The 23,472-nt window shown below is 34.4% G+C and overlaps 1 protein-coding gene across 4 annotated transcripts in view; it reads right to left on the reverse strand.

The window, feature by feature from the left end:
• Positions 1–23,472, reverse strand: part of LOC121424800 (prominin-1-A-like) — a 108,662-nt gene that overhangs the window by 40,806 nt on the left and 44,384 nt on the right. For all 4 annotated transcript variants that reach the window (XM_041620584.1, XM_041620583.1, XM_041620581.1 and 1 more), the window contains exons 5-9: positions 17,733–17,853; positions 16,894–16,960; positions 12,724–12,819; positions 12,041–12,225; positions 4,905–4,976 (exon numbers count right to left, since the gene is read on the reverse strand). In XM_041620584.1, the coding sequence (XP_041476518.1) occupies positions 4,905–4,976; positions 12,041–12,225; positions 12,724–12,819; positions 16,894–16,960; positions 17,733–17,853 (541 nt within the window). The remainder of the gene's footprint in view (positions 1–4,904; positions 4,977–12,040; positions 12,226–12,723; positions 12,820–16,893; positions 16,961–17,732; positions 17,854–23,472) is intronic.

The raw sequence follows: 23,472 nt of genomic DNA on the forward strand, positions 1-23,472 counted from the left end.
CATAAATTAAAGGGGAAGTTCACCCTGAAGAAAACTTTGTTGTAAAAATAGCAGAAAAAATAGTAAAAAATATTGGTGAAGGTTTGAGGAAAATCCGTTAAAGAGTAAGAAAGTTATTAGAGTTCAAAATTTTGGATTTGTGACGTCATGAACGAGCAGCTGCCCCATGTGTTATGTAATATAAAATGTATGAATTTCAAATTTTGTATGGTTCCTGATGACTTTATTTTGTTTTCTTTTCATGATCGGGTGTGAAACGATTTGTCTGTTGATATACAAAAGTTACAGTGAAAACCATTTTCAATTTTCTGAGAAAATGACATTTCATTGATTTTTTACCATTCGCTATGTAGGAATGCTGCTCGCATATGACGTCACAAATCAAATACTTGAAATTCTAATAACTTTTTAATTATTTGATGAATTTTTCTCAAACCTTCGGCAATATTTTTTATTACTTTTCTGCTATTTTTACAATAAACTTTTTGTCAGGGTGAACTTCCCCTTTAAATCACACAGAGCCATCAAAAATAGAATGAACAGTAAACATCTATCAGAACCAATGTCTTGTGTGACTTGGTATATTGGGAGAAAAATTACGGAAGAGAATATAGAGCAAAAGAATTTGGTCAGCACACTATCAAAGATCCCATCTCAGATAAGACTAAGCAGCGTATCTCCTGCTCTTTGTTCTTATTTTCCGTTTCTTTTTTTTTCTCCTGGAAACGGGAATTTCTGCACTCAGAGATAAAAAGAAGTTGTACAATCCAAAAGAATACTCTCAGAAAATCTCGGTCCATATCACCTGAATTAATTAGTGCTTGTCACCATCACTTTCCACTGTTCCATTCAAAAGGAAAGCCATGAATTCCCAAAGAATACAGAATCTCTATCTTGCACACAAAAAATGACTGACAGGTTATTAAATCAAAAGCAATTATTAAATGCAGTCTTCTTTCATAAGAGTCTATCATGGAACATATTTGGCACTATCACACAAAGCGTTAATGAGAGATCATAAGATTGATTTTCACCACTGATTGTACACTGTGGTCCATCAAACTCTGTTCTACGTTTAATCGCTAAGCTTTCAGTCATGAAAACCAATTGTGAGGACAATAGTTAAAGATAAATACCAGTTGTGGTAACGATCTCAAAAGGAATTCGAACAGAATCCAATGAAATTACCACCACAGTATTTGTATATATAAATAATAAATATGTGCAAAATAGCTCTGGAAGAAAATGCGTGATTGCTGAGAATTGAGCAAAATAAGCACGGAATTCCATCAAAAGTCAGGTATTTTTTGACGCAATATTAAAACAATTTCCTACATATGCTTTTCTGTGTTAGTGATCATCAGAATTATCTACTTCAAGCAAAGATATTCATGATTTTACAAAGATAAATTTACATTAATGTACCAGCTCTAGATGTATAATATTTTGTCAAATAACCTTGACTTGAAATACTTAAATGGTTTAATCAAGCCCATTCAACTATTCACATTGCATATATTCAAGTAATGTTACAAAACCCACACAACTATTTATTTACTTGAAAGAAGGGGGAAACCCTGGTGAAGTGGTCAACCTGCACACCTCTAATTAAATGTAATTTAATAATTCTTCTAATCGATAGTGTAAAGCACTTACAGATCTCAATATAAAGCACTATATAAATACAAATTATCATTATTAATTGTATCAGGAGGGAGCCATGGTTCAATGTTTCAGTTCTCTTTTATCCTCCCAGGCAAAGGTGATGCCAACCAAAAAAAAATCATGTTAAGAAAGACATTTGACTTAAAGACACCTTTAAAGAAAGGAATTTCATATTTTTGTTTCCATATTTTCATTGGGAAAGCAGTTCCAAAGTGAAGATAAAAGCAGGAAACAGCAAACTAACTTTAACCAGAAATAGGAAAATGAGGTGGAAAAGAGGGATAAGAAAAACTGGATACCTAGGGATTGTGTTGATGAAACAGGAAAGAAGACAATAAATCAAATATTGCTGAAACCACAATTCTTTGGGGTTGCCTTTGAAATGAAATTCTGAATATGTGACAAAAGCTATGTTCACACAGGACTATGGCATATTTCAAATTAAGCTGGAATGTCAAAATATTACTCCTTTCAAACCAAGTTATGAAGGTAAAATTAGTGTTATATGTACATGGAAATGTCTGGTCTGAGAAGGGAAGAGTTCCCGGGGGGGGGGAATGCTTTTAGATGTAATAAAATCTTGTTCTGATAACATGAAAATTGTATGAACCTTGAGTTGTAGATTAAGAATAATAACCTGAAAGTCTTATATGCAAAACAGTAAAAATCTGAACCATTACCGGAAAAGGATATCACTCTGATAACTTTTTGTTCTTGCAATGGTTGTTTTGATTTATCTATTAGATTTGAAGAAAAAAATCAGAGCAGCGTATCGTGTGAACTGAACCAATGGATTCCTGAAATAATCAAATTTTCTCAAGGGACATATGACACTCACATAAATGACTCATTTCAGAAAAAAAGACCATTATGATAGTAATGGCTATGAATGTACCATCATGAGGTTTCTAAATCCAAACAATCATCTTTAGCCTTAAGCATTTTCTATCTCAGATAATCCTACAAACCATCTCTGTAGTTTCCTTTGTAGGGTGGGTAGGCAATGGGGAGAAAGGAGCAAACAGAGGACAAAACAACTGTAATGGGCCCCCATTACACAAAAGTTTGCAATGGATTGCACAGATAAAAGAACAACTCTGATTGGTTCCTGCTCTGTATGTTGAACAGAATGCAAATGAAACAACAATCTTGATTGGCTATTGCCGTTTAGCGAATGATTGTGAACCTTTGTGTTATGGAGCCCAGGTAAAGAAATCAATATTGTTTTAATATTAAGGTTTTCTAAAAAAAATTAGAGTGATATTAGAATGATAGATGTTTCATGGTTATAATGCTTATGATATAATGTCATGATATGTAGGGGAAGGCGGGGTAAGTTGAGCATAGGGGCAAGTTGAGCCACCAGCCCCAGGCCAATAATGAATGAGTCAGACATTGTGGTGGTGTCATGTATTGATGACCCATAGCATAACCCCTAACCCCATTACATTGTTTCCAACTTTGAAACAAAAAGTATTTTTTTAGAGGGAAAAATATGAATTTCAGCCAAAAAAGTAAAAAAGAGTGTGAAATAGATAAGTGCTTTATAAACACACACGTCTTTAAATATAATAAAGACATGATAACAATATTATTAGTCCAGGTATGGATCTTCATTCTTGTCATAGTCTTTTATATGATGGATGCATAATAAATGTGTGGATACAAAATTATCGCACTGAGTTCGGACTGGGGTAAGTTGAGCCAAACAGCATGGGGCAAGTTGAGCCATGGTAATTCCTATGGTAATGTATCTTAAAAAACAAACAAACCATAAAAATAGATTGAAATGCAGGCTGAAAGGAGCAAATTTACATGACTGCTCTTTTCCTTTTACAGGATGTTAGTATTTATATAGAGAATTAGCAAGTGAAAAGACTTTAAACTAAAAATTGACATGCTGGTTCTCCCCCCATACATTTTGTACATAGTTTTTGTGGCTCAACTTACCCCAGAAGGTGGCTCAAACTTACCCCATATATGGGGCAAGTTGAGCCATTTGACATCGTTTTTTTCAAAGGTCACGATGACTTTCAGTGTTGGGGTAGAAAGTTATATATAGGTGGAAAATATTTCAGAAGAATGAAATTTCAAGGCAAGGTACTTATTTCGACAAGATTATTAATCATATCAATTCTAACATGCAAAAAGCAAAAACTGTCACAACTTACCCCGCCTTCCCCTACATGTAATGTTTTGTTTATGAGATACTACATGCATACGCAAGCAACTAGCCCCTAAAGAGTCTACATGTCATGTTTGTCATGTAAAATTAATTCAATAAGTTTCTGTTTTCATGATCCAGGCATGACGATCAAGAATATTTTTTCCCAGAGAAGGTAGTATCACTTTATTTATAAAAAGCACTTTATGAAATTTTAGTCATATATAATTTGAAAATGAAAAACTTCAGAACTCTGTTATTTGAAGATGATTTTTTGACAAACATTTAACAATGTTTCATATAATTATTTTTTTTCTATCAAATCAATTTGAATTACATAAGTGTGTATCTCGCAGCATTTAAGTTTTTTTAAGTAGAGCTGAACAAATGATGAATAGGAAAAGATATCAAAATGTCTGGATGCATAACACTAATAAATCATCATCCATCAATGACTCATGTCAAAGAAGACTAAAATACTTGCAACGATCATGAGGCCTCTCAATTAGGAAAACCTTTATTTGAAAATCTGAATTTGTGAATAAGACTTACATATTACCTCGAGTCTCCATCGAAGCTATTGGTGCGTTGTTGTTTTAGTTTTGATTGCTTTCACTTTGTTCCTTATTTGCAAATGTGAAGTTTCATTGTTTTTTGTTTTGCTTTTGCTTTGGTATTCTTACTTTTGTAACAAGTTATTTTTAGGTTTCATTTCTGAGTAACTATTCAGGCAACAGGTTGATTCAATACATAACAAAAACATACATGTTACTACACATGTCAATGATGGAAACATAAAGACAAAAACATGACAAATATATTGAAATTTGATTTGTATCATTGTAAACTTTATTTAATTCTGCCTTTTGGCTGCAAAGAGCAGGTTTTTATTTTTGCTGAGCCATTCAATCGAATCAATCCAGGCAAATTTGAATGAGGAAATCAAATTTTCTCGCAAAAAAATATTCAGCTTGAAAATCATCCAAAATAGGTATAAGAATCAATTGAGATTGGACAATTGCCAATAAGGCAATAGTTACATGTAAGACCTACCAGTTTATTCTGCTATTCTTACCTCTTGAGTGATATTTTTAGTCAAATTATTGGCCTCTTCAACTCCTTCTATTTGTGGCTGTACCGATGGCAACTGAAAAAAATGAAATGAAATAAATTGTGAGTATAATGTGACCCTCAGCATCATATGTACGTGGATGTGTTCAGACAAATTTCCATGGCTGAAATCAAGAACAAGAATCATAAAGATGTAAATCAAAACAAAAAACAAGAAACATGGCAGTTTCAGGAAAAAGTTCCATTGTAAGTTTTGCCACTCATTTCCAAGCCCATCCACCACCAGGTATCACACATCAGTGAGATTGACTTAGGATGTACAGGTCAACCTTGGAGTGTACCTTTGAGCTCTCTTCCACTCATTTCCAAGCCCACCTACCACCAGGTATCACAGATCAGTGAGATTGACCTAGGATGTACAGGTCAACCTTGGAGTGTACCTGTGAGCTCTCTTCCACTCATTTCCAAGCCCACCCACCACCAGGTATCACAGATCAATGAGATTGACCTAGGATGTACAGGTCAACCTTGGAGTGTACCTGTGAGCTCTCTTCCACTCATTTCCAAGCCCACCCACCACCAGGTATCACAGATCAGTGAGATTGACTTAGGATGTACAGGTCAACCTTGGAGTGTACCTGTGAGCTCTCTTCCACTCATTTCCAAGCCCACCCACCACCAGGTATCACAGATCAATGAGATTGACCTAGGATGTACAGGTCAACCTTGGAGTGTACCTTTGAGCTCTCTTCCACTCATTTCCAAGCCCACCTACCACCAGGTATCACAGATCAATGAGATTGACCTAGGATGTACAGGTCAACCTTGGAGTGTACCTGTGAGCTCTCTTCCACTCATTTCCAAGCCCACCCACCACCAGGTATCACAGATCAATGAGATTGACCTAGGATGTACAGGTCAACCTTGGAGTGTACCTGTGAGCTCTCTTCCACTCTTTTCTAAGCCCACCTACCATCATGTATTGCAAGAAGTTCAACCTTGGAGTGCACATGCAATACCTGTTCAAACCCATAAAAGATTGTTTATTTTCAACTTATTAAGTATTGATCGATTGTATATAAATTTGGTTTGAAGTAAAATGACTTTCAAAAACATGTCTTACAAAAGTGTCGCATGAACACGCTCACATACAACATGCATGTGTATCTTTGAAGCTCAAAACCCATAAATGGACCAAAATGACCGTTAATTTTTTGTTGTTGAAACTAAGGAAAAAATATAATCTAACCCTGCAAAAAGGCAATTAAGTGAAGATTGCCATTTTCCATGGCCTCATTATCCATATGAGTCTAAATATGTTTTCAATCTTGGAATATATCATTATTTGTACAAAAATTCTCTCATGAAAACTTTCTTCATTAAAAGCTGAACATTTAAAAATGAAATTAACAGGAAAGTGTGAAAGACATTAATTGCTTTTTGGCACATGAAACACTGGCATACACTCTATAGCCACTCTCAATTGGGAAGTCTGAGCATTATCACTGAAAATCTGGTTGTGGAATAAACCTTTTCATCAACAAGAAGTTACTTGTAAAACATAACAGGAACAGACACAGTATCCTGTCTGAAAATGTCCCCCTGCATTTAACACTTTCGACAAGTTATCTTGAAAACATCACAGATATTCACCCACGGATAATATTTAGGCATATTTCCCCCTTCGCTGGCAATCGTGTATGTACACTGTACTGAGCAGACGGTTTGGATAGGAATCAAACTTTACATATCTTGAGGGATTAAAAGATTTAAACATCAATTAAACTAATCCCTTCCTGCCAATCAACGCTACAAGTATTGGCTGGCCTAATCCTGTGCCGTTGCTACTGTGCTCGAAACCCATGATCCAATTGGACAAGCATCTGATTATTTACAAATTTGTATTTCACCAAAGCTTGCTTTTACAATTTTGAGAACTGATTTCATATGTACATATTCGAGAATAGAGTGGATTAATAGTAGAAAATAACCTACATGCAGTTCATGGTGGACTTGTACAGTTCAGATGATTCTTGAATTATCAACAGAACTAATTCTTCAAAATTGAGAATTAGAATGTTATTATAAAAATATTTCTTACTGAGTTGCTGACTTTGCATTGTAGTTTTCTAATTTTGTTAACTTTAAATCATTCTAATGTTTTTATTAATACTACAGCTGATGTCAAGATTTTTAAGAATAATGGCTCTTATTGGCAATGGTCAATTTTGACTTGTTGCGATTAACAAAGAAAAGAAGAAATGTATCGCATATTGTGAAAACTTTTTCTTTTTTTTTTTACATTCACTTCTGTGATTTGTATTATTTTCAAATCCCCCTTTCAAGGAAGAAGGTTCTTCTGTTTTTTGCTGTTTTTGTGAAAATATATTATCAGCTTATGAAATCACAACTAGAAGAAAATTATCCTAAAAGATTGCTTAGAAAACAGGTATGTACATGTACCAAAGAAAAATGATTTTTGGTTCGGTCAAATCTATTATCTTTTCTTGTTATTCTCCAGTCACACATCAATGAAACGCATGAAAATGACACAATCGTCTAGCCAAGAAGTCATAAAAACCCACTACACTATTCAAACATCAAATGTTGCTTTCCGTTGCATTAACAGTTATATAGGATGACAGTCCATCTTAATTTTCAGGAGCATTTCATGGAACAATTGGTGAGTGATTTTCAAGAATGGTTTTGCTCTGAGCCAATCAGATGCAGTGATTCCAGTAGCTTGTAACAAATCGTCAGGAATGATGTCTTTCATGGAATGCTCCCCCCTTTTGTGAAAAATGACACTAGCCAGAAGACGAGGAAAGGGAACATTTAATTGTAGGCATGTGAAAAGTGCAGTCATAGCAGAATCAGGGATTACTACATTGAATTACCACTGGCATGGCTAAACTCTGAGGAGTGATATGCATTTTGTATTCTGTGGGCCTAAGCTGTTGCCATCAATTAGTATCAAGTTTTGTTTGGGCAGACAGACAATCGTACAAATATCGTTCTTGGTATGGATACAATCCTTCCCTGAGTCTCCTTCAGGAAGGGAAAAATATCATGTTCAAAATCCAAGCAAATGCGATGAGTAACAAGTGCCTATTTTCATGACAGACCCTTGCTGAGAGAGTGGATCATTCCACTTGTATTGGCCTTCAAGTAAAACAACTATTTTCTTGACAAATATCTATTCAATACATTTATAAAAGAAAATCGTGCATTTTATAAATAAACTGTAAAAATTAGCTACCAAACTGTGAAAGTTAAGGAAATTACCTAAATATGCAGGGTTGCCCTACATTATGACCTAAATTCACAAAGTAGGTTCAAATCAAAGATAATCAGGTGGGTGTTTAATAAAGTTTAATTAAGTTAAGAACGACTGGTGAACCTTTCTTACTCGCTGAATAATCACCAATGAACATTAATGGTGAATATCATTTACCACAAGAAAGGATCACCAGTTGTTCTTAAAGTCGCTCTTAACTTACAAACAGCTTTATGAAACGGCCCCCAGGTCTGCGTGGCTTTTTCACCAAACCTTGAATCGATGTGTTTCTCTACCTATGTTGGTGTTTTTTTACTACCAACCTGATATCAAGGTGAACTTCCCTTTAAGGGAAATAAAATATCTACCAGGTAATCCCTATCAAATGATTGCAAAGAAAAAAAAACATATTGTATCATTCATGGAAGTCACTGTTACTTGACCTTTGGATTGAATGGTGCTTATGAAATAACCAGAAGCTACAGAACTTCTTAAAGAGTATTAAGGCATTTCCTACACTGTAGCCTTTAGATCGCCATTGTTTTGGTATCCTGAAATCACCATAACCGATGAATTTATGGAGATGATGCATGAAGACATCATCATCGGTAACAATAGCTCTACACTAATAAGTACTTGTAGCTTATCATTGCATTGTGTGGTATGTTCCTTCATGGTTTTTTTTATTGCAAAGCATGATGGGACAGAATTTATAGTATGCCAAGAAGCGCATGGAATTGAATGTGCAGTCCGATTATAAATTGTCTCATTAATGCTCTCTTAATATCGTTCATAATCGTTCAAGGGAAAAAAATCCACAAATATTTATCATTTGAATGATATAAACATGGATCAAATATACACTGTTTTATATAACAATCTATCGATGATCATTGCATGGCGTAGTTTCCTTCAGCAAGGAATTCATCCAGTGTGATGCACTCGACCCAGGTGAGGTAAATGGGTATCGGAAGGAAGTAATTCCTCAAAAAGCTGTGTGTGAATAGGTAGCCTAGCTTAGCCGGGTAATAATAGTAGCAGGGCCCGTTTGGAGAACAGTTTTCGGAACTGAAGTGGCTACCCTGGGTAAAAATACCATTATTGTTATTATTATTATTATTATTATTATTAATACAGTTCCATCACACGATGCATTGCCATCTAACCATCTAATCCCCCTCCCAACTCTTCCAAATTAAGACCCCAAAAAACATTTCTCAAACACTGCACTCTTATTGTTTAAATGCAACTTATGACCAAAAAAGTACCTCATAAAATCACCCAAAATTGAATAATTTCCTGCAGGAAAAAGAAAATAGGTTAATCTATTTTGATAAAATTTCAACGAATTCGGTAGCTCTACATGTAGGTATGTGGTTAGCAGTAAACTTCCTGAAGATATCTATCCTTCATGTATATGAGCCAGTGTATTTGGCATGGGTTTTAAGGAAGATCCATATTTGGATAATCTGACATTCTAATGTTACATAAAGCTCCCTAGTCATTGCAAACCCAAGTTAAGATAAAATGAAATCTATATTTGAGAATAACATTTAAAGATAATAAAAAGACTTTTTTAATATTTGCGTGGGAGATGCCCTAGAAACAAATACCACAACATTGTTTGTGCTATCAAAATGAGGATAAATATCAAATTGCAAGGCTTAGCAGAAGCTTTAAAAATTTAACAGTTTAGGTATCAGATTGGATAAACAGAATAAGTATATCTCTTGTTTTGGTATTTTTGTGCCAGCTTCCCTAGAAACGCATTTAATATGGTTATTTTTAGCAAAGTCAACAAAACAAAACCGAAATATCAGTTAATTACTTCCTTTCGAAAGGGAAAGTTACATGTATCTTTGCTCAGAATCATAACCCTGTTACACTGGTACATTTAAATGGTACGGGTGACTACCAGTAATACAAAACCAGTATGTTGACATTCTGAGAAGCAGAATTTCAATGTATTCATATCTGATTAATGCTACATATTTCACATTCAACTCTGTCTAAAAAGTGATAATTCCTTCTCTTTTTTTTTACTTTTAAATCTTTCCTTTATATACATGTCCATTTGACTATCTTTTTCTTGATTTTAAATTAATTTTCTTTTCTCTTACTTTTTTCTTTTCATTCTCTTTTAAGTTTTGTTTTTGAAAGAGATACAATGTAGACCTCTTGCCTGTAACATGATATTTATTTATTTGCAGTTTGTTAAATAATGAAGCATTTAAATGTGTACATCCGAGATACGTGCATATTGACAATTTGTTTTAATTATTCATCACAGGCCTGTTTATCATACTTGTTTATTTCATATTCTTCCTACATCAGATGTATTTAATTATCAAACCATTTTTTCAATTTTTCATGGCAATGAAAGGAATCTACATGTATGTAAACAAAATCAACAGTGATCAAAATAAACATTTTCAAAAAGGACCTCATAATTCAAATTCCATTTACAGTTTATTGCAACTACTTCCTAGATTTTTGATCATGTACAAATGGTTACAACTGGAATATCAAGATTACAGTAAAAAAAAAATTATATTGTACTTAAGTGGCTTCCAAATTTGGTTGAGTGATTGTTTGTGAATGCCACTGAATAAGGAAAACCGTATATTGTTTCACTGTATTCATATTTATTCAAGTTTATGCTTTGCTGTTCTTGTTTGAAAAATAGAGATCTAAATGTAGATGTATGTTAACACATCAGAGTTTGTGACATCTCAGAAAGAGTTATATTACATTAAAAATCTTCCATAATACATTATCTGTGCTCTACTTGTCAATATCTTTCATGGTTTGGTTCTAAACGAGAGGCGAAGGCGAAGCATTCACACTGGAAAGCTTTTATTTTCCTGTCACTAAATTTGCAGGAAAAAGATGCAATTCATGGACAGGTCACTGTACAATTTTCACAAGACATTCTGAATTTTTGCCAAAAGACAAGTTAATATATGACTCTATTTTTGAGATATTTCGGGGCCAAGTTGTAATATTTCAGTGGGCTCAACATAGCCTCTCATGATTCATTTCTGCACTTTTGTTCCGACTAGGACCTAGAGTTAATCTATACTCATAATAACTCATGATAATAACAATACTTAGGGTTATCATGATGAAGCAAAGAATGTATGATATTGGATTGGTAAGAATGAGATACAAGAGATATTCCACAAGTTGGGGCCAATATTGCATGAATCATAGATGAGTGCAGTATTGGCCCTAAAGTGTGGAATATTTCTGGTATTCCAAGATAAAAACCCATCCGATAAAATAATTATCATATACACGTATCCATCCCTCCCCAAGAGAATTATTATTATCATAATTGCAATATGAGCCAATACCACTGGCTCATAATCGTAAAATGATTTTCATGGGGGAAAGAAATATGGAGCAGAGTTGGTAGTTATTATGGTAGGCCTATAACAATATACTGGTATGAACTACTCAAGCCTTGATTTTTATATAAATTTCAAATTGGTCTAGCTGTCACACTGCCCTAATTTGATGAAAAGGAGCATATAATGAAAGTGGAATTTCATGTTAAAATAAGCAAAATATATACATGTGATTTACATACACCCCAATTCATTAGCATGGTGGTTTACCAGTACATATCGTGCAGGATCGGCGTTTTACAATGAAATGTGGAATGGAGATAATAATCAAGTTGATAACTGTTTTTTTTTATTCAAAACTCAATTTCTGTTAACATCTCACTTGCTTCTATTTGTCAAAGCCGGACTGCATAGTTGCATGTTTTTTTTTAAAGAAAAAAATCAGCAAATTCTGATTAGATCAAAAGAGGAGACTTTTTAAGGCCTAAACCTGTTCTGGGAAGGCCGACTCACCTCAGTATAGTTCACATTAATTACAAGTTGGTCTATGCCTGTTATACAATTGCTACAGGCTAAATTGATCGCATCCAGATCTGAAGCCACCTGGTTCAGTTCATTCTCCAACTCGCTGGACTGGTCGATCAGCTCTGAACGAAGACTTTCAATCTCATTCAGTGCCTCCTCCATGTCATCAAAAGCTGTAATTAGTAAACATAAGAGTGAATTAGAGAGAATGAATATGAATACTGGTAACTTTGCCTTTGTCAAATCAAACGGGAACACAGAAATATGTTCAGCTTAGGAGAAATTTGACTTTGAAGTGGTATATATAACACATGTTTTGCAAAGACTGGTCTAAAAGTGTATTGGACTTTATGGGCAAATATTCTACTTGTAAAAGGTTGAAGTATTTGAGGAATTTCTGAATAGCTAGTGTTGTAGTCAAGGCCCTAACCCTCAAGGACCAGGCCAAGGCTTCAGTACCCAAGGCCAAGGCTAAGGCTTGGAAACCCAAGGCCAAGGCTTGATAGCCTTAAGGCCAAGGCATTCAAATTTCACGATGTACAAAATGTAGATGAACACCTTGCCAAAGGACGCAAGCGCTGCGGTGGGATTTGTATCCCGGACCTGCATCTTTCTGAAGCATTCAAACGGAAGAAAGGTACATTCTATCACTACTAGTTGATTGCACTTACTGGAAGAAACATTCGAAACAGAATCGATCACTTCCTGAAGGCCAGCTTCATCAAGCAAATACTCCTCTATGGGATCACCAATCTCTGTTCCAATATCTGAAGACAGAAAAAAAAGAATACATAGAAAGCATAAAGTTACATGAGTTAACACATTCACCAAACGTTCATTATCATCTTCACAAGAGACCAACTGTTTCTTGTGAATCTACTTTTTTTGTTAAGAAAGCATGTGCTGCAATTAGGAATTAAAAAATAAGAAATAATTAACAGAATCCCAAGCACAGGAAAAAAATAAGGATTAATCAGAAAAACTAAAACAGAGGTCCCAAGAAAATAGTGAGGTTTAAAATCATGTTGAAAGAAAAACAAGGTGATTGATCTACAAGGTGTTGAGTATGTGGTTGTTGACCAATATTTCAAGATTAATATGAATGAGTGACGTCACAATAAAAAATAGTAAATTTTATTTACAAATCGAATTTAACCAAGAGAAGAAAAAAGACATCTTGTTGGAAATTGCAAATTGTATTGCTCCAGTCAAAAGCTCTGCAGAGTCAATGTTTACAATTTATTAAACAATCTAAAAGTAATACCATAAAATCTGCAACCTGTAGTAAAAATTACAACTGACAATCTTCACACCCACCTTGCAATCTTCCAAACAAAGGAGAAAATAATAAAATAAGTTGTTTTCTGGATTCAAATGATAGAAAGCAATTATTTCAGGAATGTTTAAATACGATCATGTATTAAATCATAATACAAAATTATTCTGTGATTCATTTTGTATCATTGTAAGGAGGGTTCTGTCACATTGGAATACATCTAATCACAAAATTTAATTCTATTGATTACACGTTTGTTCTTATAATCAATGTAATTAATTAATAATCAGAAAATTGAGTGCTTAGAAACATCCATATTAAGCACGTTGTAAATATTATTATTTTTTATAATACAATGTGAAAGAATGTGAGAGAACCTCCATTCAAATGTAATTTTCTGTTCAACTTTGATTAAAAAGAATCACAGAATTTCTATGATGGTTAAGTAGACAGTGAACAGGGGTGTCTGCCTACACGTACTTGCAGAACTCTATCTCCTTTTTCAGTTATTGCACCTCAATCTGAACTTATTATGCTTTTTGAGAGTTGCCATCTGTTATAAATAGTATTCTTTCCTTTTTTAACAGGTTTCCATTCATTTTCAAGTTTATTATGCAATGAGCACTTTTTCATGATGGATACTGGACAATACAAATGTCTATGCTATTATTATTGTTTGTTCAATAACCATCAAAAGTACAAGCACCATTCTATTCAGTAGGCAAACATTATTTCTCTCTTCATTACCCCCCCCACTGTTTTGAAGAATCACACCTGCTAGATGATGAATTTGATATTTGAATTTTAAGGCTTAACTTCTGTTCGTCTCGCCAACAGCCACTGTATAACTAACATCTCACATCTTTTATGACAATACCCCACACTGTGTTTTCAGGCTTACGGGGCTTGCGTGGATGGCATCACCACGAAAGATTTGATTTCCGGTGTGAAAAGGGCATGAATCAGATGTCCTCGGTGGAAATGGACTAAAAGAAGTGAATATGACATTTGTCAGGAGGGCTCCGGGCAGCCTAGGAAGTTAGTCAAGAGGGTGACATCATGGCCCGACATGATACACGTGATGCGTGTTTATCATCGCCAGAGAACAATGAAATACCACTCTGCGCCCCTCCGGGCAGTCACTTCCGCTCCTCTGTCACCGGTGTGTGCACGCTACGGCAGAGAAACCCCCGCGGTCTTGAAGATGAGATAAGATATTAACGTTGTTGCCAGATTAGCATCTGGATGACATACCGTACACATTGAATTTCAATGGAAACAAGGGGATTACGTTTCACCAGAATTTCAGCAAGGATTACCGAGGATGCCTTATCTAACAAATCTCAAAGTCCAACTGATCCTTTTGTCTTTCATGTATCTATAAGATTTTGCCAAATTTCTCCTATACATGCACCTGGATATCTTTTTTTTCTCTGTCTTGCCCAGAAAATGTTACCTTTTTTCCCACCTACACACTTGTCAATCACCAACCCAATCCAGTTTGCCATTATCCTTTCAGCTTTCTTGATCTCCCACTGGTCTACCTCTTGCTTTAATCTCTCTCTTTCTCTCTCTTCATATTCTTCCTATTCTCCCTCCCCCTTATTTTTCTCTCTGTCTCCCAAGTTTTTTTCCAAACCAAAACATGATTTCTTTAATAACACATTCAGAATAATTATTGAAGCCCTGTTAGATCAACCTTCCTTCTTCGAATTGGCAATTGATTTCTTTCAGTATTACGTTTACATTCTTTTATTTCATTTTATTGTAACATATTTATTCCGGATAAAGATCAGCCGAGGCTGTTTTACATCACGGTACTGACAAGAATTAAGAATCAAAATTACACTTGTATCTTAAGGAACTACCAAGAGAGACAAGGAAAGTGGTCTTTGTAAGCAGGTGTAACATGAACAGGTTCATTTAGTACACATTTCAATGTGAAAAAGTATTAAAGGGAAGCCAAACTTGTTCTTAACCCATTAGAGACTAAGCTCCACGTATATGCAGACTGGAGTCTATGGATGTGTTACAACGAAATCATTCAATTTCCTATGGGTTCATTGAGGAGTGGTCCTTTGGCTTCTACATGTACACAGGTAGTCACTTTAAGCTAGCTTGTCTGTATTAGAAATAACTATAGATTTACAGTCAGGAAATTCAGAGTGATTCAAACAATTGCAATGACCTAAGCAAGCAGGATAACAAATCAACCTGTGCCTTGATTCAAGAGCTGATAGATACCTTAAAACAGGTGATCTACAGTATGAACTACAGATGAGTTGATTACTGCAGGTACAGGTAGATCTGGTTGCAATGGTAGTGCTCATCCTAGTTCTGCGCTTCTTTGTTGTACAAAAAACAGCTCACTTACTCAAAGTAGTCTAATGCTTATTTGAACAATAGTCAAGTTCTATGTACATATTGTAATTCCCATGTGCCTTGTGAAAATCAGACTAGAATTTGTGCTATGGTGAATGTAACTGTCTAGATGTTAAGAATCATTTCGTAATAGCAGAATGCCATAAAAATGAAATCATAGACTTTACAAGAAAACAGAGCATACATGTAGCTATCAAAAACAAAAGGCAGAGTCACACTCTTCGTAGTGCCCTTGGCATGACAAAAAAAGGGAATTCAATGTCTAGAAGATAGCTAATCTCCTTCATGTGGTGTGACCACTTTCTAGTCTAGACTTTCTAACCTAATCAGCTAAAGGTTCATCACTATTTCAAAGAGAATTATTCAATTATGTTTCAGAAAGTGTTACCAGTCACAACGCTGTTCATTTTAACATTCAGAACAGAATTCCTTCCAGAATTCAGATTATTTCAGTATTAACTGCATGGACTCACAAGAGTTGTGTAATGGCTTTCCTATCTGTTTAATAAGCAAATATAACGTGGATAGAACTCAGCCTTGAGGCAATTTATTTTTCGTTTTCAAAACACCTTTAAGGAAAACAAAGATACATGTAGGGAAGGTAGCTTTCATGTCATCAATACTATATTTGCCATAAAAACATACACATACACTCGCCAAAGTAATAAATAAAGCATTAGTGCATTGTTGTTCAGCATGCCTTCTACAGAATGCCATTCAAAACAAATTTTTATCTATTTACAATAGTAACAAATTTGGTGTCAGACATTGCATGGAACAAAGAGATGAGGAGTTTCCTTCCAAAACAGAAACCAAAATCCAACACAACGAAGCTGTCATAATAAAAAAAAGATTTATATTCGTTTCAGATAGGTCACTGAAGCTCCTAAACCATTATGTTCTTCCATAAGTAGACAGAAATACACTATCTTGTCACGCAATGGGTACTACTGCATTAATATAAGGGCATGTTGTGCTTTTCTCATGCATTAAGGTACATGTATAAATCATATGCATACATACATGTTCTGCATATTTGGACTAAGGCTTGATTTGGAACTGAACATAAGCTTCCCCTGCTAAAAATTATCAAGCTGCTCATTAGTGCAATGTATACTGGATATCTCTGTGTCAATATCAGTGTTTTATTTCTATCATTACACAAACAGACAAATATACCCACCTTCTAAATTTGTGGTCAATAATGTGTCAACGTATGCATATTCTGTGTCCACCATGTATTCAATTTGCTGTTGATAAAATAGAAAGAGGATATTAAAAAGAGGAAGATAAATACAAATACAAAAGAAACATATTCATCCACATCATCAACTAGAACTATCACTGAAGGTGATTAATACCCCTGCCATATGCCATAACCATTGCAACAGTTTCCAACACATGGAAAAAACATGTATTTCCTATTTTTACCACAAGACCAATGTGTGAGCTATTGGTTGAAAATTTATATTCAAACTGAAAGAATTTTACACACTTATCATTTTAAAATATGCCGTTACCATGGCAACATAATTTCTGACACACACAAAATATGTGTCTTACACATCTTTACTTCAAAACCAATGTGTGTGCCAAGTTTCATGGGGATTGGTTAGAAACTGAAGAAGTAGTTCGAACTGTAAGATTTTTAAATTTTGGCCATAATATACTGTTACCATGGCAATGCCATTTCTAACACACACAAAATATGTATCTCACACATTTTTACCTGGAAACCTATGTGTGAGCCTAATTGTATGTTATGCAGACAGGGCCATTGTGGAAAGCAATAAATGACAATGCTACCCTGTGTGAATAGAACTACATGTACTAATAAATGAATAATATGATGAATAAATAACAGTATACAAAGTGTTTTTCTTTACAACAAAGATAGATGAACTCCATGTATCTACTGCAAACAAGCTCTTCATTTATTACCATAAACAAAGATTTGGTTTCTTGTTGATACATGTAGCAATAAAAGGTCTGTAGTTCAAAGACATTAAGGGAATAAATTACCTCGTTTACTGCCATGAAGTAGGACTCTAGGTCTCCCAGAGCGCTGTCAGCTGTGACTTTAAAGACGTCTACCGATGTCTTGATAAATTCATTGGAAACATTTGTGAAAGCCATGCCAGCACTGAAAGTAAAAGAAAGAAAAGGGTACATGTATCTAGTATTTCATGAGGAATATGTACATGATTTATTTATCAATTGCTATTTGGAATTGAAGATTTATTCATTTAAAAAAATTGTTTATTTGATAAAAAGAACCTCTTGATTGAATGATAATAAATCATATTTATTGATATTCCACATGTTCAATTCTTGTTTAAACCATGTTCTCCAAAATTTTTTGGGGAAAATTAAATATTTCTAATTAATGCAAAAACAATACAATAAGTGGATGAAATCATTGGTTCTATCATTTTCATACTGTTCATATTGTGGGACATATTTTGTGAAAATAAGCAAATCCTTAAAATACAATACTCACTTTTATTATTCAAAATCCAATGATAATGAAAATTTATGGCTTATTGCGTAGTACCAATATATTATTTTTTTCTTTTTTTTCTAATCAATTTCTTTTTTAGTAGATTTGGCATTCAAAGTCTTGGATTTATTTTCAAATTGTCTTATACATACATGTACAACTATGTATAATCAAAAGGGCATAGGAACCTCTTGTTCATGAACAAAACAAACATACTGTTGTTTATGAACAAAACAACATACCCGTTCACACCCACAGTATGTTATCTGCAGAATGAACTTCACAATAACTTGTAATACAATCTCTATTTGGCTGAACTATGCCAAGTAAAGCTGCTACAAGCATATTAAGACAGGTAATTATATTAGAACTGGTATGCCACTAATAAGGAAAGACTAAAGGGGTTTAATAGATGTCAATCATTCGTTCATTACCAACAAAGTGTAAGGAGTATGGTGAAGCCAAAATACCATAATCCGATATGACTCAGTGCCAGACAATGCGGGAATGCGTAGTTAACCGTTTATAGAAGCCAAGGCATGTTCGGGTTCAGCAAATGTGTATGTTCATATGAACGTGTTGGAACATACCAGTATTCAATAAAAGATTTTGTTTATGAATATAGATTATTCATTTTACCATGCTGGTGATAATAAATGATTGATCCTCAATAATGAAATGTAGACCCCTCTCCAGGATGCGACATAACTTTTTAGAAGCACTTGCCCAGTCAGGCAAGTAAAAAAAGTTTTAACCTCTCCAAAAGAGAGTTTCGCGGTTTTATAAACCATTGACCTTTTTCTCTCTTTTGACATGAATTAATCTACATGTACTTTGTTGTTGCATTTCTTTTTCCAAAGTGATTTTATCTTGCCTGCCATGACCAAAATAAGGGTCAATATATCATATATCGACCCTAATTTTGGTCATTCTACTGTGAGAATTTTGCTTGCCCAATTCGGGCAAGTGGTTTTGGTCTTTACTTCAAAACACTTGCCCAACTCTAACTTTTACTTGCCCTAGGCAATCAGGCAAGTGCTTTCTTTATGTAGCACCATGACCCTATCACATTCATAGTACTCATTTAAAACGATATTGAAGATGATTTCATTATTGCTTAAAATAATGACCAGTTGTGTAATATTCAATCTTTGGGGAAAAAAACAGAAATAGTAAAATAATTAATATCAATTAATAATTAATTTGATTAAAATAACCTTAATCCTTTCTAATACATCCCTCTATGGTATTCAATTGAAGGTCTATAATAAAATTGCACAAAGTTTCAACTTTCATTATGTACATCTTCAGCCCTACAAGATATATTATGATTTAAACAAAATGTTAATTTTTTAATTCAGTCAATATATGCACGTCATACTTGCAAACATTCACTTCTATACTTGTCTGTGCACATGCATACGTGTGCGTGTGTGCTCGGCAGACTGTACTAATTTGTACAAGGAGATGAAGTGGTGATACCATGGCAACTATTTTCTAGCCATATGGACTGTCATTAATTGGGTGGGGGTGACCCATCCATGAATGCTAACATTTCCTAGGTAAGCCGATTTAATTTACCGGTGATATTCATCTCAGCTTTTGCAAGGCCTAATGAGTGTAACTACTCTCTGATATTGACAGTTATGTAATTTTACTAGGATCTTTTCTTTTATTATTATTTTTGGGGAAGAACTGGATTTCAATAACGTTTGTTGCCTGACAAGCTGTCAGATCTGACAAATTTCCTTGATTTTTATTCACCGAGTCTGACTGGTACTACAGTGACTGTCAGATAAAACAGACTTTGTTGAATAAAACCTCCAACAAATATTTTCATGAAATGCTCCCTCAGTTCTTTTTGTAATATAAGTTATTCACACAAGTTTTAAGCTACTGGGGAGAGTTTCATCAACATTTTTGTTCAACAAGTTAATATCAGATCTGACAACTTTCCTTGATGTTGGCTAAGAAGCAGTGTTTCTACTAACTTTCTACATGGTAACTGTCAGATAAAATGGGACTTGTCAGGTAAAACGTCCCAACAACCATTTCTTGAAACACTCCCATGAACTCCATGAATTTGATTGATCAAACGCTAATTAGGACAGAATCCGAGCATTGTATTGTATTGCTACATAAACAAATTAAGCATAGGCAAAAAAATGACAATTACGGAAAATAATTGTTGTTTTGCATTGCTTTCTATTCTAACACATCCTTACTTGAAAATAATAGATTGATTTTTTTAAAAAACACTAAATGTAGACCAATATTAATTCTTGAAGATTGATAAAAAAATTTGATGTTCATCAGAGAGTAGAAACCAGGGGCGGTATTCTGAACATTGTCTTATCTCCATATTTTATCTTATCTCAGAGATATGACAAAATCGGTATTCTGGTGGATGTCATAACTTTTGTCACAAAAATTGTCATAAATTTTGTCTTATCTCTTTGGCGCGCACCAAAAATACGCGGCTTTAATGCGCGTAATCCTTTTATACAAGCAAAAGATATGACAAAAGTTATGACAGGGGGTAGCAGTCATAAATTTTGTCATATCTTTTAGTACCAAATATCCCGATACCCTGCCGACTGAATGTCAAGCATATAACGATATCATTTAGATTAGATTGTGGTATTAGTTTCACTCATCATCCACGACAATTTTTAAAATTATTTTTTCATGCTACAATTAGTTAGGCCCTACATATTAATTTCTCTTTTTTTCTCTGTTTTCCTTATTTTTCTACTTCTCCTCTAAAATCCTTCACAGCTCCCTGTCTCTCTTTGTAATTAAGCGCATCAATATTCGCGTAGTTGCGCGATGCCACCAACAGAATTGGGAATACCCCTACCTGTCACGGGGCATTCCTATTGGCTAGAAGGGCTCCCACTGGGAACTAACGATGATTTTGATTGGATTGCTTCCGAAAAGATGGGCGGGAACTTTGAGAGATATGACAGGGAAAAGACAATGTTCAGAATACCGATTTGTGACAATCATAGCGGTGTCACATCTCGGAGAGAAATGACAAAATTTATGACAAAAGTTATGACAGAGTTACAGAATACCACCCCTGGATACAAGGCTGGTTTAATCCGTCAACTCAAGCCAAGCACTTGAGCGACAGGATCGCTTTGTCAGCCCATAATTACCCATAATGAGCCACATAATTTGATTTGTCTTTTTGACAATACCATATGATTGATGGGCAAGGTAACAAGACTGTGGGCTCGGAAACTCTTCTCCTAAACAATCAAGTTCTTTGAACTTTCAGCACGAGGGGGGAAACTCTTCGTGGAGGAAGTGCACTCTCAAAGTGAACCGAGACTCTCGCTTTGTCCACCAGGGGTCTTCACAATGTGTTTCCTTGCAATATTTTGTCCCTTCTAGGGAAGTAATCCATATCCTGTATGAGCTGACTTTCAAATTCTAAGTTTTACAGCTGTGCAATTGCAAAGAAAAGTCAATAAATCTGGAGTAAAATACCGGTATCTCATATCAACACAAATGCATATCAAAGATTTATGGGTCGTTTAAAAAAAAGGGGTTTTGCAAGGACCTTTCTTATATCACCAATTAATATACAATGAATTCCAGACTGGGGTCACTGTTTACTTCATCCTCAACCCAATGATATGGTTAATATCATTTATTGAATTTTTTTTAGAATGAATTGGAAGTTTAAATAATCATGATTTCTCAAACACTGGTTTACACAATATATCATAAATCATTGATGCAAAAGATAATCCTTTCAAGGACCGTTTCATGAAAATCAGATTTTTTTTTCATTTATAGGCCTAGCATCTTTGTGCTTTTATTTGGGTCTGCATGTAACACTGTATGTTGACCCAGGAGATGAGGTCAGGATGGGGCACAAACTTTTTGAAGAGTATTGTGGTATGTATTGTGAACTAAATCAAACCAGAAACTCATCTGCAGTGACTTTTTAGAATTGCTGATGAATCTTATGCTTTCCGAAACTCATAGAATTTTGTTTACCAGCCCATAAGTTGGTTAAAATATGAACCTAATTCAATTTGGATTCAATTTCACATCAGTTTTTGTGTTTGCCTATATTGTTTGGCTAAAAATGTTCAGAGGGTGCATAAACCAGCTCTTTTCTGAGAAACATTGATCACACATATACACCCCTTTGTGAGCTCACAATCAGAGTAAAAGAAAAAGGATGCAACCATGTTTTGAATTATACACAGATAAACAAAAGTTTGATCTTTGGCCTAAACACAACCAGGAGAGATCCAAACTTGCTGATGAAAACAACTGGAAGAACTCATTGAAAGTAGGAAGGGTGGATACTGTTCTCTGAGGCTGAGGATACTGCTGATTGATGCTCATGAACAATCCAAACTAATCAATTTCCATCTCATGACAATAATATTGAAACAAGATTTGTTTGAAATTATTACTTACATGTAAATGTAGAAATGAATAAACATTGAATCAAATGGCCCTAGGAGCTTGGATATTGTTAATCAAACTTTCAAACCCTTTCAAGAAGATTATTTCTACAGGGGAAAAAAATCTCCCAAATCACAATAAATACAAGGATACATATAGGTTACAATTCATGAGAGCCTGGTTTGATCTTGTTCTCCTTTATTTCAATATGTGAAGAAATATATTGCAGAAATTTCTAAAACTTTTTAGATTTTCTAGTGCTCACTGTTTTGCAATTCATAACACAGAGTTTTCAAGAAGGTTATTGTGAAATTACAAGAAATATTTTCAAAGTTAAAACTTCGCAAAGCTTCACATTCATTGGGTTTTTTATTAGTAATTTTAATATGTAGTATGAAATAGTATGAAAATTAGATTTAAGTTTTAGAATACCAATCTGAAAGTCTGATATCTATTAACATATATTTTTATTTTGAAAATTCTGAGCAAACATTTTCAAAAACATAATTCAGCAAAAGTTCTGCTTCTTGTAATGGCTGCTTCTATATTATATTATTCTATATCTATAGTATTATAGACAATTAAATAATAATTATCATGTTTAAAGAAATAAATACAAATGTCTTTAATTGTATTCTCTAGGCCCATTTCGGGTACACGTGTACACGTGTACACGCACGGTCAAGTCAGTGCACGTGTACTAAATTCCATCACCGTGTACACGGTAGCATCTGCATAAACAAGCTCACAGCCTCACATTAAATCTTAGTTCTCAGACACTGCACATGTTTTAATTACTAATATGTCAACATATTTCAATTAATCCAGAGT

Source organism: Lytechinus variegatus, chromosome 12 (assembly GCF_018143015.1).
Source record: "Lytechinus variegatus isolate NC3 chromosome 12, Lvar_3.0, whole genome shotgun sequence".
Lineage (NCBI taxonomy): Eukaryota > Metazoa > Echinodermata > Echinoidea > Temnopleuroida > Toxopneustidae > Lytechinus > Lytechinus variegatus.